This window comes from Rhamphochromis longiceps, linkage group LG13 (assembly GCF_057381845.1).
Source record: "Rhamphochromis longiceps isolate RC_006_pf linkage group LG13, R_longiceps_female_GT1.1, whole genome shotgun sequence".
Taxonomy (NCBI): Eukaryota; Metazoa; Chordata; class Actinopteri; order Cichliformes; family Cichlidae; genus Rhamphochromis; species Rhamphochromis longiceps.
The window spans coordinates 7,665,881-7,680,527 of NC_140569.1; the positions used below are offsets into that span (position 1 = coordinate 7,665,881).

At 38.3% G+C, this 14,647-nt stretch overlaps 1 protein-coding gene across 2 annotated transcripts in view; it reads right to left on the bottom strand.

Annotated features, from left to right (window-relative positions):
• The window catches only part of wipf1b (WAS/WASL interacting protein family, member 1b), a 29,313-nt gene that overhangs the window by 5,960 nt on the left and 8,706 nt on the right, over positions 1-14,647 (bottom strand). Inside the window, exons 2-5 of one of the 2 annotated variants that reach the window (XM_085427974.1) lie at positions 13,132-13,239; positions 1,427-1,535; positions 374-503; positions 49-198 (exon numbers count right to left, since the gene is read on the bottom strand). In XM_085427974.1, the coding sequence (XP_085284100.1) occupies positions 49-198; positions 374-503; positions 1,427-1,489 (343 nt within the window). In that variant the 5' untranslated portion in view covers positions 1,490-1,535; positions 13,132-13,239. The remainder of the gene's footprint in view (positions 1-48; positions 199-373; positions 504-1,426; positions 1,536-13,131; positions 13,240-14,647) is intronic. The other variant, XM_085427975.1, reaches the window with a different exon arrangement.

The window sequence follows — 14,647 nt, forward strand, 5'->3', positions numbered from 1 at the left end:
TTCTTTGTTGTTTGTCATTGTTTTGTATCTTTTTTTTCTTTTTTTTACCATTGGAGTCTCTGTTCGCTGCAGATCTCAGTTTTGGCATCCCACCCGCAAACAGGCCTCCTAAGCCAGCAGGAGCCCCACCACCACATCCTCCTCCTCCTCCCCCGCCTCCTCCTCCTCCTCCCCCACCTCCTCCTCCTCCTTTGGGTTCTGATAGAAAAAAACAAACAAATATTGAGTTAATCATTCTTGCGACATGTGGAGGACATTCATTACTGAATCATATTATTTCCTCATTACTTGTGACTAAGTTAATATGACTAACTCCCATTATTTCTCCTTTGCAATCATAACTGAAATAGTCACTGAAATGACATCGACTTACTGTCAAATACGGGTGCACTGCGGTCATTTGTAACAGTTTTCTTTAGTCTGGCTCCTTTACCAATATCAGACAAAAGAGCACTCCTTCCATGCTGCTCTGAACGGCTTAGATTTGGTTTTTCTGTGTTGGCCTGAAAAAGACACACAAACACTGTCAGCCTTGGGAAGCCACTAGCAAATTGAGAAATACATGTAATTGTAATTAGTTATGCTTAATTGGAAAAAGATGTCATTAAATTAACATTAAAGCAAAATGTTAGTGGTTAAAATCAAGGTTACAAGTTATTTTGATATATTTTTGATTAAGGGATTTATAATACATCTAACATTAATATTGTTGTTTTGAACATGCCTGCACTTCTTTTTCAGATATTACTGGACAACGCAACTCAGCAAAGGATGATACTGTTCATTATTACCCAGTGTTCAATACATATTTAAGCTTTCTTTTCCCTTCAAATTCTTGGCAGAAATTACACTGCCCTTTTTCTGCTGGTCGCATCACTGCTGATTGCTATCTGCCATGCCTTCAACCAGTCAAATGCCTCAAAGTGGGTGGTCTTTTCGTCTGTCACAAAAGACTAATTTCTGGAAATTAAATAGCATTTTCCTTTTGAAATAATAAAAAAAAAGCTCCAACACATATTCTTCAGTGTGAAACGGTGAAGATGCTGTTGCTATTAAATGCTCAAAGAGGTAAGGTCAATCTATTACATTGAGGATGTGATTAAAATGTTGACATTTCTTTCATTTTTGGCAGGGTACCTAGTCAATTGTAAGCTTTTAGATTTCTAGAGCAAGCTTTTCAACACTACATTACTTTATAGCATTTTATAGAGAGATGGATAAACAGTCAGTGAAAGAAAGAGAAAACTGTCATTTCTTAAATTACTTCAACTTTAAAGTGACAGGCCATGTAGATGAAACTATGAATGAAAAATAACAAAAAAAAAAAAGATTTGTTATGACATTATATGGCCACAAGATGTCTCTAGCTCAGTAGAACAGAGCAACAGATCTGGCTTGATTTAGATAAATGAAAACAAAAACTCACAAGAGCAAAAGTAGGAGGAGGGGGAGCTGCTGGAGGTGGCGGTGGTGGAGGTGGTCCTGGCATCTTCTGCTTTCCTCTGTTTTACTCTATCTGCACTGGATGCCGCACCCTGGAATACAGATCACAGACATTCTTGAAAAACAGGGAAAACAAGCTGATGTTGAATTATGTTTGGACCTCTTAAGCAGCAGACTGCATTTTTAAAGCATCCCAGTGTCCCATTAGGGATGAGGCAGGATGCTTGCACTGCAGTACATTTGTGTTTCCTCTTACAATTTGTTTATCAATTAAAGGCTTTTCTGATGACTATATTATTCATGACTCCACCACAGGATGGTAGAGACAGTAAAAAAATGGCAGACGGCAAACAAAACTGAATCACAAAAATAGTGACAAAAATGCTGTATGCTGCTGACATCACAATGTAGTGATTGCCATTGCTTTTTGCCTTTTTAGGGACATTTTTTTCCTCCTTCAGTTACACGGTTTTTGTGATACACTTACTCGCCAGTTTGTTAGGTACACGTGTTCAACTGCCCATTAACATAAAAATCTAATCAGCCAATCACATGGCAGCAACTCGAAGCATTAAGGCATGTAGACATGAAACAGATGACCAGCTGAAGTTCAAATGAAGCATCTGATTGAGTGATAAAGGTGATTTAAGTGACTTTGAATTTGGCATGGCAGTTGGTCCCAGACCGGTTGGTCTGAGTATTTCAGAAACCTATGAACTACTATGACTTTCCCATACAACCGTCTCTAGAGTTTATAGAGAATGGTCCTAAAGAGAAAGTTTCCAGTGAGCAGCAGTCCTCTGGGAGAAAATGCCTTCTTGATGCCAGGGCCAGACTGCTTTGAGCTGATGCAAGGGCAACAGTAACTCAAATAAGAACTCTTTACAAACCAAGTTAAGCAGAAGAGGATCTTTAAATTAACAGCAAGCCTTGAAGCACATGGGCTAGAAGGCCACGCCTGTTGCCACTCAGGTCAGCTAAAAAAAGGAAACTGAGGATTCATACGAATTCATCGAAATTGCATGAATGAATATCGGAAACAAGTTACCTAGTCTGATGAGTCTTAATTTCTGCCATGACATTCAAATGGTAGAGTCAGAATTTCACCAACATGAAAGCATGGATCCAATCTGGCCAGTGGTTCAGGTTGGTGGTACACATTTAGAGCCTTAGTACCAACTGAGCATTGTTTAAACTTCACAGCCAACCTGCTATTGTCCATCCAGCCACTGATGGCTGCGTCCAGCAGGATGACACATTTCAAATCATCTCAGACTGGCTGCTTGAATATGGCAGTGAGTTCACTGTATTCAAATGTATTTCACAGTCATCAGATTTCAATCCAACAGTGCACCTTTGGGATGTTGTGGAACAGAAGATTTGCATCTTGGATGTGCATCTGACAAATTTGCCACAACTATATAATACGTAGCGAGGTGTACCTAATAGTGTGGCTTATGTGTGTAGATTACAGATAACTGTTTCGTGTTTCAAATATCACAGGAACGCAACATTATACATAGCTTTGATGTGATAGTATTGTGCTGTGAGTTACTCTCTGACTTCCTCAACTAGTTTCTACAAACCAAAAGGTTTAACTACAAAATGTTGGTGTGGAAGTAACAGTTCTCATTATGTTCGTGCCAGACAGCAAAAGCACACTCTGATGATCATTTCTCTAGCAAAATCTCTGTCATTCACAGACTAGCAGGGATTGATAGGACTACATATGGATGCTAATAACTGTTTAGAAAAATACCACAAGGAAATCCTTTTTAAAGTATTTTAAGCTGTAGTTTATTTAATGACAAGTACAGTAGATACTATGAGCTGACTGCACTGAAGTGCATGCGTCTATATATTTTGCACACAAAAAACAGTGGCTAAAGAAAGTTACTTTCATTTCCTTAAATTTGGTGAGAAGTCTGAAAATATGCAGAATACAAAAAAAACAAAAAAACAAAAACTGTAGGTTACTTTGTTTGACTGGCAGGGATCGCACAACATCACAATCATTTATCGTGGTGGTGCTCGTTCACTACATCTGAGCTCCACTTGGGTTTTAGCCTGCTGTACAAATCAGTGGGGGAGTCCAGCAACTGCAAAGACAGCAGCAAAGGCTCTCTATGATATGACTTCCTCTTTAGTCGAGTCTTTTTTTAACTAAACATTACTAATAAAAGTGGTTCTGACTGGAAAATGTATCACCCTTTGCACTATAATGTCATGTATTTATGCTATGTTGAATTCTTGGAGGAACTGAAAGTAAACGACGGAGACAAGATCGCTCGAGAAGGAAATATTTTTTTCCAGAAATATGAGGAGTAGCAGGTCATAACAACAAATCAGTTGATATCGATCTCACATACAACGGCAAACTGACAGTAAAAGTTTCATCACTAAGGAACTTGAGTGTTCAGTTCCTGTAACCACAGCTTCAAAAAGTGTTGTAAATCTATATAAAGAGTTTATTTTTACAAAGCCAGAAGACAATGTTACAAGGGCTCATTCTGTGTAAATGCCAATGGGAAGTCCAAGAGTTTATAATGCTTATAATAAAATACTGATGATTAACACACCATCCTGTGACTGTGATAATGTATTAGCTGCTATTATTCTCATTACCATTGCTCTTTTCCACTGAGAAGAAAATAGGGGAAAGAAAAACAGTACGTGAATAGTGAATGCATGCAGCTTAAGGACAAACTGAACATGGCTGATGTAGAAACAGCTGCAGACCACTGATTCTCATGTCCATGAAGCTGTGCAGCGGCAGCTTTCTGTTCTAACATCAGGCAGAACTATGAACTTGCTAAACTCATTTGCTTCAAGCATCCACTATGCGTTGTTTTTCACGAGGGAGAGATTCAGTTTTTCTTAACCTATCACAAGATACCAATGTATCTAACTGAATCTAAGATTATTTTATGTGACCGCTGACGTGTAGTTATGCAAGTATACTGGTTTACCTGCATTTCAAGAGTTAAGTCAGATAGAAATGTTCAGTACAGTTGTCTGTTTGTATAACAGTAACTGTGTCATAAGGATGGCAAAGAAAAACAAAAATAATGAGCTGGATCTCCATCATTACGTGCTTAAGTTTAAAAGTTCTTTTCAATTGGATCTCTTGAATGTAAACTCTCATCGATGAGGCAAATAAATGCAATCCCTGTCTGTAATGCAATGTATCCAGAACACTACACCAATGCAAGTGGCCATGTCACCAGTCACATTTCACCCTATGAGAAAAGGACTAAGATTCCAGTAAAGAGTAAGACTTGTTTACTACCAGAGAAAATGATGTCAGGAAGGTGTCAGAAACCCAGTGCGTCACTCACATTTGACACTTCCCCAAATAATCTGAAAATGAACAAGACTTCTGAGTCGATATCTGAGTGGATAGTTTAAATTACCTGTTTGATAAAAAAAGGTTGATGTAAAAAAAGCCACGAAGCAATCAAGGCAGGGTTGTGATTACTGATTTACTCCAAAGATGAATATATAAATAATATAATATTTATTTTCTAAGCCTAATCCATTGCTATCATAATGGCAAACTAGTCTGAATGCAAATAACAAACAAACTCATTGGTTTGTCTGTTTACCAGTGTCAACATAACTACTCTAATCACAGAGGTTAGGCGAGGCCACGTACAGTAGGCAAAAGGCATTTAACCTTATTGACTAACTTTCACTTGTATTTATCCATATCAACTGTTTCATCTCACAAAAATACACACCTCACGTTCTCACTTCATTTTTATTTGCACGCATAAAAAAAGACCATCCTCAAGGGGCCTCTTACTTCCTGTATGCTGCTGACAAACAGGAAGTCACGATGCGCCTCAAGAACCGCAGCCATCCGGTTGCCATCCGATGCCTCTACATCGCAGCCACGCATCATTTTGATATTCTCCTACCTCATTTTCTTTCTCTCAACTGTGAATCGCCAAACCACACCCCAACTCCACACACACACCCTGCATGTGTGTATAACCCCCATGTTCCTCCTTTTTTGTGCCTTCATGTTCACCCTTGCATGAACTATCAGCCTTCTTTTCTCAGTCTCGGACAGTTTCACTCAATGCCCTTTCCCTATCGCCCAGTCTCACTGGTTCCTGCGTCCTTTGTCGCTCTCAGTGTCTCAAAACAGCGAAAAGTGAAGTTTAGATTTTGTCTGCTTCCTAAAGCTAGCAACACAAATCTTATTTTAAGGCATACATGGGTCTTCAAAAATGATCCCCATCTCGTACTGGGGTTGTTATAGGGATACAGCAAATGTCATACAAATTTACTTCCATTATAACAACTGTATATCTGTTACAGGGACAAAAGAACATGTTTATAGCAAAAAAATAATAACAATAATATTCAACATGATTATTAGTAAGAAGTTGAAACATTAGGCAGTTATTTCTCAATGTAGAGCAAGAAAAAGCCTGTAAATGCTGCAGAAACAAACGATAAAACACTGAGTGAGAACAGAGTCTAAAGAGGACAGCATGTACCGTAAACATGCATCAGTGTCAGGGCTGGTATATCACACCACCTCAAGTAATTAAGTCACTCAGAAATTGGAAACTTCTCATTTGCAATTCCTTTCATACATTCTTTAGTCATATTTAGCAGTAATAAGAATACAGATTTGGTGAAGAGTAAAGAGAGGATTTAGAAGAAAATTGTGTGTTGGTGCACAAAGATGTTCACCAATTCCTAAATATTTCTGTTTTAAAAACTACAGAGTTGAAAAATTCAGTGTATAACATTTATTTGGAAATATAATGTATCAGTTCGTGTGGGGTGTTTTTGAAGATTGTGAAAGACCTCTTGCCTACTGTGCCCGAGCTTACCTAACCTCTGTGATCACAGAGTAGCTCTGTCAACACTGATACACAGGAAAAACTAACGTGTTAGTTAATGACATATATATTTGTTTTAAACGAGTTTTCCTCTTACAGTAGCAATGTATTTGGCTTTGAAGACAAGCATTATATCCTGATACTTGCAATATAATTTATCCTTGCGCTTTCTACTGTGGTACAAGTAGATGATAATCATAGAAATTATACATAGACAAAAGGTACGAAGCCACCTACACTTCTACACAACCTTTTAGGACAATCCACTTTAAATAGGTGGAGTAACTTTTGCAGTTATAAAGGCCGTTACTCTTCCGGGTAGGCTTTCAGGAAAATTTTGGAGTATGTGTGTGGGAATTTTTACTCATTCATCCAGAATTCCCAAGCATTTTGAGGACAGATAATGATGTTGTAGAACAGGGCCTGACTTGCAATCTAATGTGTCCCAAAGGTGTACGGTGCGGTAGAGGTCAGCACTCTGTGCGACCCAATGAAGTTCTTCCACAATCAAGGTCTCTAAAGGCACCCAGCCCATGCCTTTAGGGACCTTGATTTGTGCACTGGGGCACAGGCATGCTTGAACAAACTGCTCCCATAAATTTTGAAACATAGAATTGTCCAAGTTGTCTTGATAAGATGAAGCTGGCCCAAGCCAACCCCACAGAATTATTAAATTCAATTCATTTTTTGAGTTACCACCAGACATTGTATGAGAGAGACACAACTGTGATTTCTACTAGTGCTTAGTGAAGTCCTGCTGTGAAGCCTCATCCATCTTGGCGTTTGGCTGTGATGAGGGTTGGATGAGACTGAAAAACTCAAGAAACTGAAATTAAATGTCTGGTAAACTGTGTGATTTTATGCTCATACAACCTGCAATCATACAATAAACATTATGCAGTATTCAAAAAGATTTGAAACTCATGAGTGAGCCCCTAAGCCTATTGGTCTATAGACTTTTATACAACAGATTTATTTTTGAAGCTAGAGAAGTCCCCTAATTCCCCTCAAAGACATTACAAAGAATGCTATTTTAAGGCATTCCTTTTCTGTGTATTATTGTAGGGTCTTTGCTTTACAATTGAGGTGACTGCTGTTGTGATTTGATGCTACATAAAGAAAAAAAATAACATTGAAATCACAGTAGACAGCGCAAGGATTAGATTACTAGCAAGAGGTTAATTCATGATATCCTGGTAATCAGTAAAGGACTAACAACCAAGGGATGTCTGATCTTGCTTTTATCTGTAGTAAATTTTCTCCAAATATGGCTAAGTTGCCAAATACCAAGACTGCTGCATCAACTCATTTCCTCTCCCAGTGATGAAATTACACTGATACAACTGCAGATAGAAGACTGGTAAGTGAGCGTCAGGATTACCAAAGACATTTTTCACACATGCATTGAACCCTGAATACCTGACAGAATGCATTTGAGAATGCAAATTTCCGACATAGTTGAATGATTTTCCACCTGCCAGTTCCCTAGTACACAGTTCGTGTGATGTCAGTTGGTGCAATATCTGAAGAGTGCAGTTAATTGTTGGGTGCATTCACTGCTGACAACTGGTCATTGTGTTCAATGCACAATCCATCCACTCTCGTGTGTTGGCAAGGGAGTGAAGCTGTGGTTAAAACCACCTTTCTGGTTTTATATAGTTGAAAGTGAGCATGTAAGTTATTTAAGGTGACAACAACAAAACAAGAATTAATTTGCATTATGAGCTGTGTGCTAGCTGCATTTTTAAATAATGCTGAAACAGCTCTGACTAACTGAAGAAAGACATCAACTTCCCCAAAGGAAACAGGCTTGTGTGATGAAATGGTAAAATGCGCTTCAAAACTTCTCTCCCTCTCTCTTATTCACACATAGCCTAATATTAGCAAAGCACTTCACAATGGTTCCTTTGACAAACAGAGAGGAGCAAGAAGGGAGAAGCAGGGAGGAAGATTTGAGGGACTTTGAAGAGACTCCATGAAAACACAGACTCAATCTCTAACATATGCTTCAGTTTACAAATGGTCATAAAAAGGCTTCTTCATCCCGCCACTGAACCCCCTGTGCTCCACATCCTCATTAGATTTACTGCTTAAGTAAAATCATACATACACAAATTCATATTACAAAGCACAGACTTTGTGACTGCTACCCTGAAGAAGAACAAAGTTTGTTCTTTTGTTAAGATCTCCACATTTCATTGCTTGGTGACTCGCTAACTTGATGCATTTTACCAACTGAAGGCTCCCTAAAATGGAAACATCACATTTTGGTAGCTTATTAAGTCACGTCTATGTGTCCCCAAAGCACCACTGGCTGGGCTTGCTGCAATGAGTTATCGGTAACCGAATGCCAGTCAAAGTGTTTTCCCACTAACACATTAAATTTAATCGGCCCCATTATACTTTCATCTTGGCATCTTTGCACTGAACCAACACACATGACTCACGTGCATACACACTTGTGCACACGTGCATGCACATACAAACTGACATACATGACTCACGTGCATACACACTTGTGCACACGTGCATGCACATACAAACTGACATACATGCTCACACATCTAACCTCTTTGAATTTAGCGAGAAGTGTCTATTCATAAAGAGAGAAAGCAGAGGGATTGTATCTCTGTCTGTTTTGTGAAAATGGATGGGCAGACCCCCCAGTCTACATGCTACAGCCTTTGCAAAAATATGTATTACGGCTCGTAGGAATACAACCCCCACAAACCCTCTGATTTTTAGCACTATATCTTCAAATAGTCTATGTCGCAAACCACAATACAATTAGAAATTGACTTTGAGTGCTTGTGGTCTGTAAACAGAAGAGATGGCACTGCATATACAGGACCATCTAACTCCCATACCATTTGGACTTTTTATTATACCGCCATAATAGTGTTGCCATTTCAACAAGAAAGCTATCTAATGAAAAGAGAAATTAAAAGGATTCAGAGTGTCAAATTTCATAGGAACGTCACAAAAATTCTAAAAAATATTTCTGATCAAAGAGGCTGCTGAGTCTAAAATGTGCCTGATCAGCAATAATTCTCTACAAAGATCAGATCTGCAGCTTTTCTTTACAACTTGTTAAATAGCCGTTATACCTCGGGGTTGCTGTTTGTGATATCCCAAAGTTGAAAACTCTTGTTCTAAAGGGTGTCTCTGAAAAAACGTTAACGTGCACAGGTTGTTGGCTTCATAAGCGATGGAGCTATGATGTGCAGATACAAAGGAGCAGCCACACTTCTGTGTGGCAAGAATAACCCTAATCTGACTGTGATTCACTGCATCATTCACAGTTAAAGCCTGGTACTGTAAAAATAACATTATAGAGTGAATTCACATACATTAACACATTAACTTTTAGACTTCAGAAGTCTACTACTGTTCTCAGTTAATCGAACAGAATCACCTCTGTCCCTTTCTGGATAAAAGAGGGGTGACATGACATGCTCCACATGAAAGCCAGAAAGTCCATCATCAAAGCTGAGCGTTTTCTTATGGAGCTTAGAAATTTGCACTCCTGTATTTTGACATTATTTCATATTCACTGTTAAAGTTAAATGGCACAACTAGCCAAATAGCTAGGTGGAATTAGCTAAGTGGAAGGGAAATTTAATTCTGGCATCTTAAAGCATTTACATTATTGCATGCGATGGTGAATGTCTGAAAAGAAATATATGGCATTTAGAATATTGTGCATAATGATTAATTAAAAAAATACATCACAATATTGTAAATGCTGTGATTTTATTTTCAAGCTCTAAACTTGATTATTTAAAGTTCACAAATGTTAGATGCACAGCAGTAACAAACACTATCAGGCTTCAGAGCATACAGGAACGCTGTGGTTCGTGAATTAGAGCAGGAATCCGCCCCCCTTTTGTTATTTTTTTCTTTCCACAAATTGCACTTCGGTTTTACACGTATACAAGAACAAACAGGTTAGCACAAAGACAAAAAGAAACAAGTAAAGAAGAAACAAGGACCATTTAATGACTTGATAATATAGCTGGTATTCTGGTATCCATCCACTTGTATTCACCGTTACCGTGAGCCAAAAGTCATTCATCACTGTATGTGAACAAGGCTCCCTTATGTAACATTGTTTGTTATTCTTTTCCTGCACGTGGGAAATGAACTCACCAGTGTGCGTTTCTCTCCATCTGTAATGTTGATAAGAGCTGTTGTGTTTTTTGCGTTTGTGCCATGCACTATGCTTGCAGGGTGGGAGGGTGGACAGTGCTTCTCTATGGAAATGGCATTGACAAATATTGACAATCCCACACAGGGACAGGCAAAAAATAAATAAATAAATAAAAGCTGATTTTATCTCAAACTGACTTCAACATTTTGATTACGTGCAGATGAATGGCCAAAATAGTAACTTTTCCAAAGATTGATTCTACATTCATATGGAAGTAAAGAAATGTGGAAGACTGTGTATAAACTATTTTTTAAAAAGCTGTTTGTCAGTATAAGCATGTGTAATAATTTCAAAGGGGTCATGTTGGGTGGAAGCGGGCTTATCATTAAGGGGAAGCCTGCAATCACTTTTCATTCAACTCCACCCAAGCTGCAAACAGGTTCAGTAGTGAGTGTTAAGTTACCATAAACGATAAGACAAATCAGACACATTTTGTGTATTTCAAAAATTTTAACTCTATAACTACAAATTACTATTTTAACATTTTCATGCATTGGAAATCGAACAAAAAATTTGATGCCAATTCCAAAAGGATCCGAATGTGAGGTGATTTTAAACATGAGCTGCAGGAAAACTGTAATATTATACACTTTACAAGAAGCCCAGGGTAGTAATAAATGTGTCTGACACTAAGCAGAAACAGTGCTGAGTGGCTAAGCTAACATCCTGTGTTCACATACACACACCCGCTGACACACACACCAGCTGAATGTTGACAGATGTGGTTCCATTGCTGCTGTTTTAGTCTTCGACTCAGCAGGGTAATTTTACCTCTCAAACATTTCTCCAAAATAGAATTAAAAGCTGAAAATAGTTTGTGATGGGAATGTGTCTTCCTCCAACAACAACAAAAAAAACACCTAAGTTTTTCTTCAAAAAACGTTATTGTAAGTATTGTGGATTTGTGTTTTTCCCCTGACGTGCATTGAAATATGGACAGACAACATTTAAGCAGAAAAGGAAAAAAAGGTTATTGCACAAAATTCACATAAGACAAATATAGACTGGACAGGCATATGAAACCACTCGGCGACGTGATGTGATTTCTAACCACTTTTACCATTTTTTCTGGTTTTCCTCCATACCTACACCACTTCCTACAAAAAAGACAATGTATTTACCTTGACTTTGGCTACCATTCAAAGATTTTGTTTTACGATTCATCATGTGTGTTTTTTCTGAAGCAGGCTGAAGGATGATTCAATACAGTCCTTTTAAATAAAAAAAATTATGTTTTTTAAATTGATGGTACATTCTATAACTACCCACAGAGTTGGTTATTCAAAGACCTCTTTTAACACAACAGCCAGATTGCAAGGGCTTTCAAAGTAACTGGACATGTAGTTATTATGTTTCAGTTTATATTTAATTATATAGTTCCAAATTACAACAGTCACCTCAAGGCTATATAGACTCCAGAGACACTGTTTGGGCAGCAGCATGTCATTTAAAAACAGATCATGCACAAAAGACTCAGATAGGAGATGACCACACAAGTGAAGATGAAACTCAAAAACAGTTGGATACTTTCTAACAACATATGTTAGAAAATATAACAGGGAAGTAGGAGAAACATTATATTATTATATATAATGTTCTTGTATAACATACTGAATTGACAGTCAAGCTACGTGGTGCAAAAAAAATCAATAATAATAATAATGATAATCTAAGATGTAGGCATGCATATCTATCTTTTGCTAGAATTTTGAGGATTACTGTGAATATAAACTCACAATGATCATTAATCCTCAAAGAGCAGAAAAGCCCATTTGTAGTTTGCAAATACAAATGTAGGCTCCTGAGTCACAGCCCAATGAGCTGAAACAAAATAAGGCTAAGGCAAAAAATACACCGGAAAATAGCATTGAAAGCATGTGACTGCATATTGGTGGTGTTTCTGTTATGCTATTGCCTTAATAATTATTGCCAGCTGAACTACTGTGTTGTTGTACTGCTGTTTCACATTCTTTGTGCTCAGATTCAGTTAAATGCATCAAAACTAATATCCTTGTTAAACATGATATTCTTGAACATAAATCCAAACCTAATAAAGACCTTTTCAGGGCAAAGAAATTGATCTAGTATGCTGAATCTGCAGCATACTAAGTAACTCACCTGTTACGGTGAAGACCAGGCTTAAGACAGCGAAAGACCACAATAAGCTAGAGCTAAATGGGGCCCGGTAAGATCATCATCATGTACAATATAGCAAGTCTGCTAATGTGGGCTTAACAACTCCAGGAAGTCAATGTGTTATGTTTATCCATCTAATTGCTTTTGAAGAACCTAAACTTTGAGTGTTATGTTGTAAAAGGTCAGCATTCATTACCTAATGTATTTGTTTTATCTAGTTTCTCAATGCAATGTACTTTCACATTACTAAAAGAATCCAGGAAATGAATTCTAACGGATGCTCAGCTGGCTTTAACCAAGACTGGGCTTTGCCCTCAAACTTCCTCACCATAGGAACAAATTATTTTTTAGCTCATAACTTCAACTAAACTACTCCAAAAAAGGGGCCGCCAGGTTAACAACAGACTTCAGGCTGATTTAGAGTCTTTTTTTTTTTAATGTGACGCAAAACAGTGGAAAGAACATAGAAGTGAATGGACTTACTCAATCTGTGTCCATAGAAGAATCAGCAGTATATTCAGTAGACAGTAGAAAAAGCACCTTAGCTCATTCCTCATAAAAAGGCAAAATGCGAACAGCAGCCACATACAGCTGAAAACGGAAAAAAACGGAAGATTAGTAGCATCTAAAAGTCTTCAACACACATTCATTACCAAGTAGGACTTCTTGATTCCACTTCCTCTAAAGTTGCATATCACATATTCAGAGAAGTCCCTCTTAAACACATACAGAGCATACATACAGCGTGCACCACTTCCTTTTTTCAGTTCCCCCACCTGGTGGAGGGGGAGGGGAGCTGGAGTTTAAAAAGAAGTCTGGGCCAATAGAAATCCAGCAAATATCTGACCTCTGTGGAGGTTATTCATCCAGGTAGGAGTCCAGCAATATCATTAGAATGCAATCGTACACTGAGGCAGCAAAATTCACTAAATAAGAAGAAATATGCAAAGTTATTTTTTGTTATATAATCTAGCACAACAAGGTCCTTCTAGAGTTTTTAGAAGTAATGTATCTATAATATATTATACTTTTAAAAGTTAAATGCAGTAGTTCATCAGCATTGCAATTCATGTTTTAAAGGACGTTCTTTTCAAGTAAAGATCATCTGCACACTGTGTGTGATACAAACAGCGACTATAAAAAAGGTGAAACCTCAGAGAAGAGGAATTAGCGCACCCTCGCTCGCTTGCTCTTCACTCAGTTTACAAGATGTGATGACCTATTTGGTTGCAGTGACCTTCCTGCACAACCAGATTTCGATACTTCTTTACATAGAAAGGCAGTGTTATTTTGTGCGACTGTTTAAGATCTAAGATTCTAAAGGTGGCCTTAATGGCCAATTTCACTAATTGATAAATAGATGTTACACTATTATCAAGAGACATTTTTTATATATTTTATAAAATTAACAGCTCTTTGGTATGCAACACCTGAGTGCAGTAGAGTCAAGTGAGTACTGAGATGAACCAGCTAGGAACATTAACATCTTTGTCAGTCTTTTTGCATCCTGCAAACTGAAGCCTAGTGATGACACCAAAACATTTTCATTTTTGCTACAATTTGGTGTCTTCAGCTGCTGTGTGGTGAATGGGACATGACTGTGTCATATACATATACACACACACACACACACACACAATATATATATATATATATAAAAAACACCCAGCACGCCCCTGCGGGCGGTTTATCCTTCAAGCTCGGGTCCTCTACCAGAGGCCTGGGAGCTTGAGGGTCCTGCGCAGTATCTTAGCTGTTCCCAGGACTGCGCTCTTCTGGACAGAGATCTCCGATGTTGTTCCCGGGATCTGCTGGAGCCACTCGCTTAGCTTGGGAGTCACCGCACCTAGTGCTCCGATTACCACGGGGACCACCGTTACCTTCACCCTCCACATCCTCTCGAGCTCTTCTCTGAGCCCTTGGTATTTCTCCAGCTTCTCGTGTTCCTTCTTCCTGATATTGCTGTCATTCGGAACCGCTACATCGATCACTACGGCCG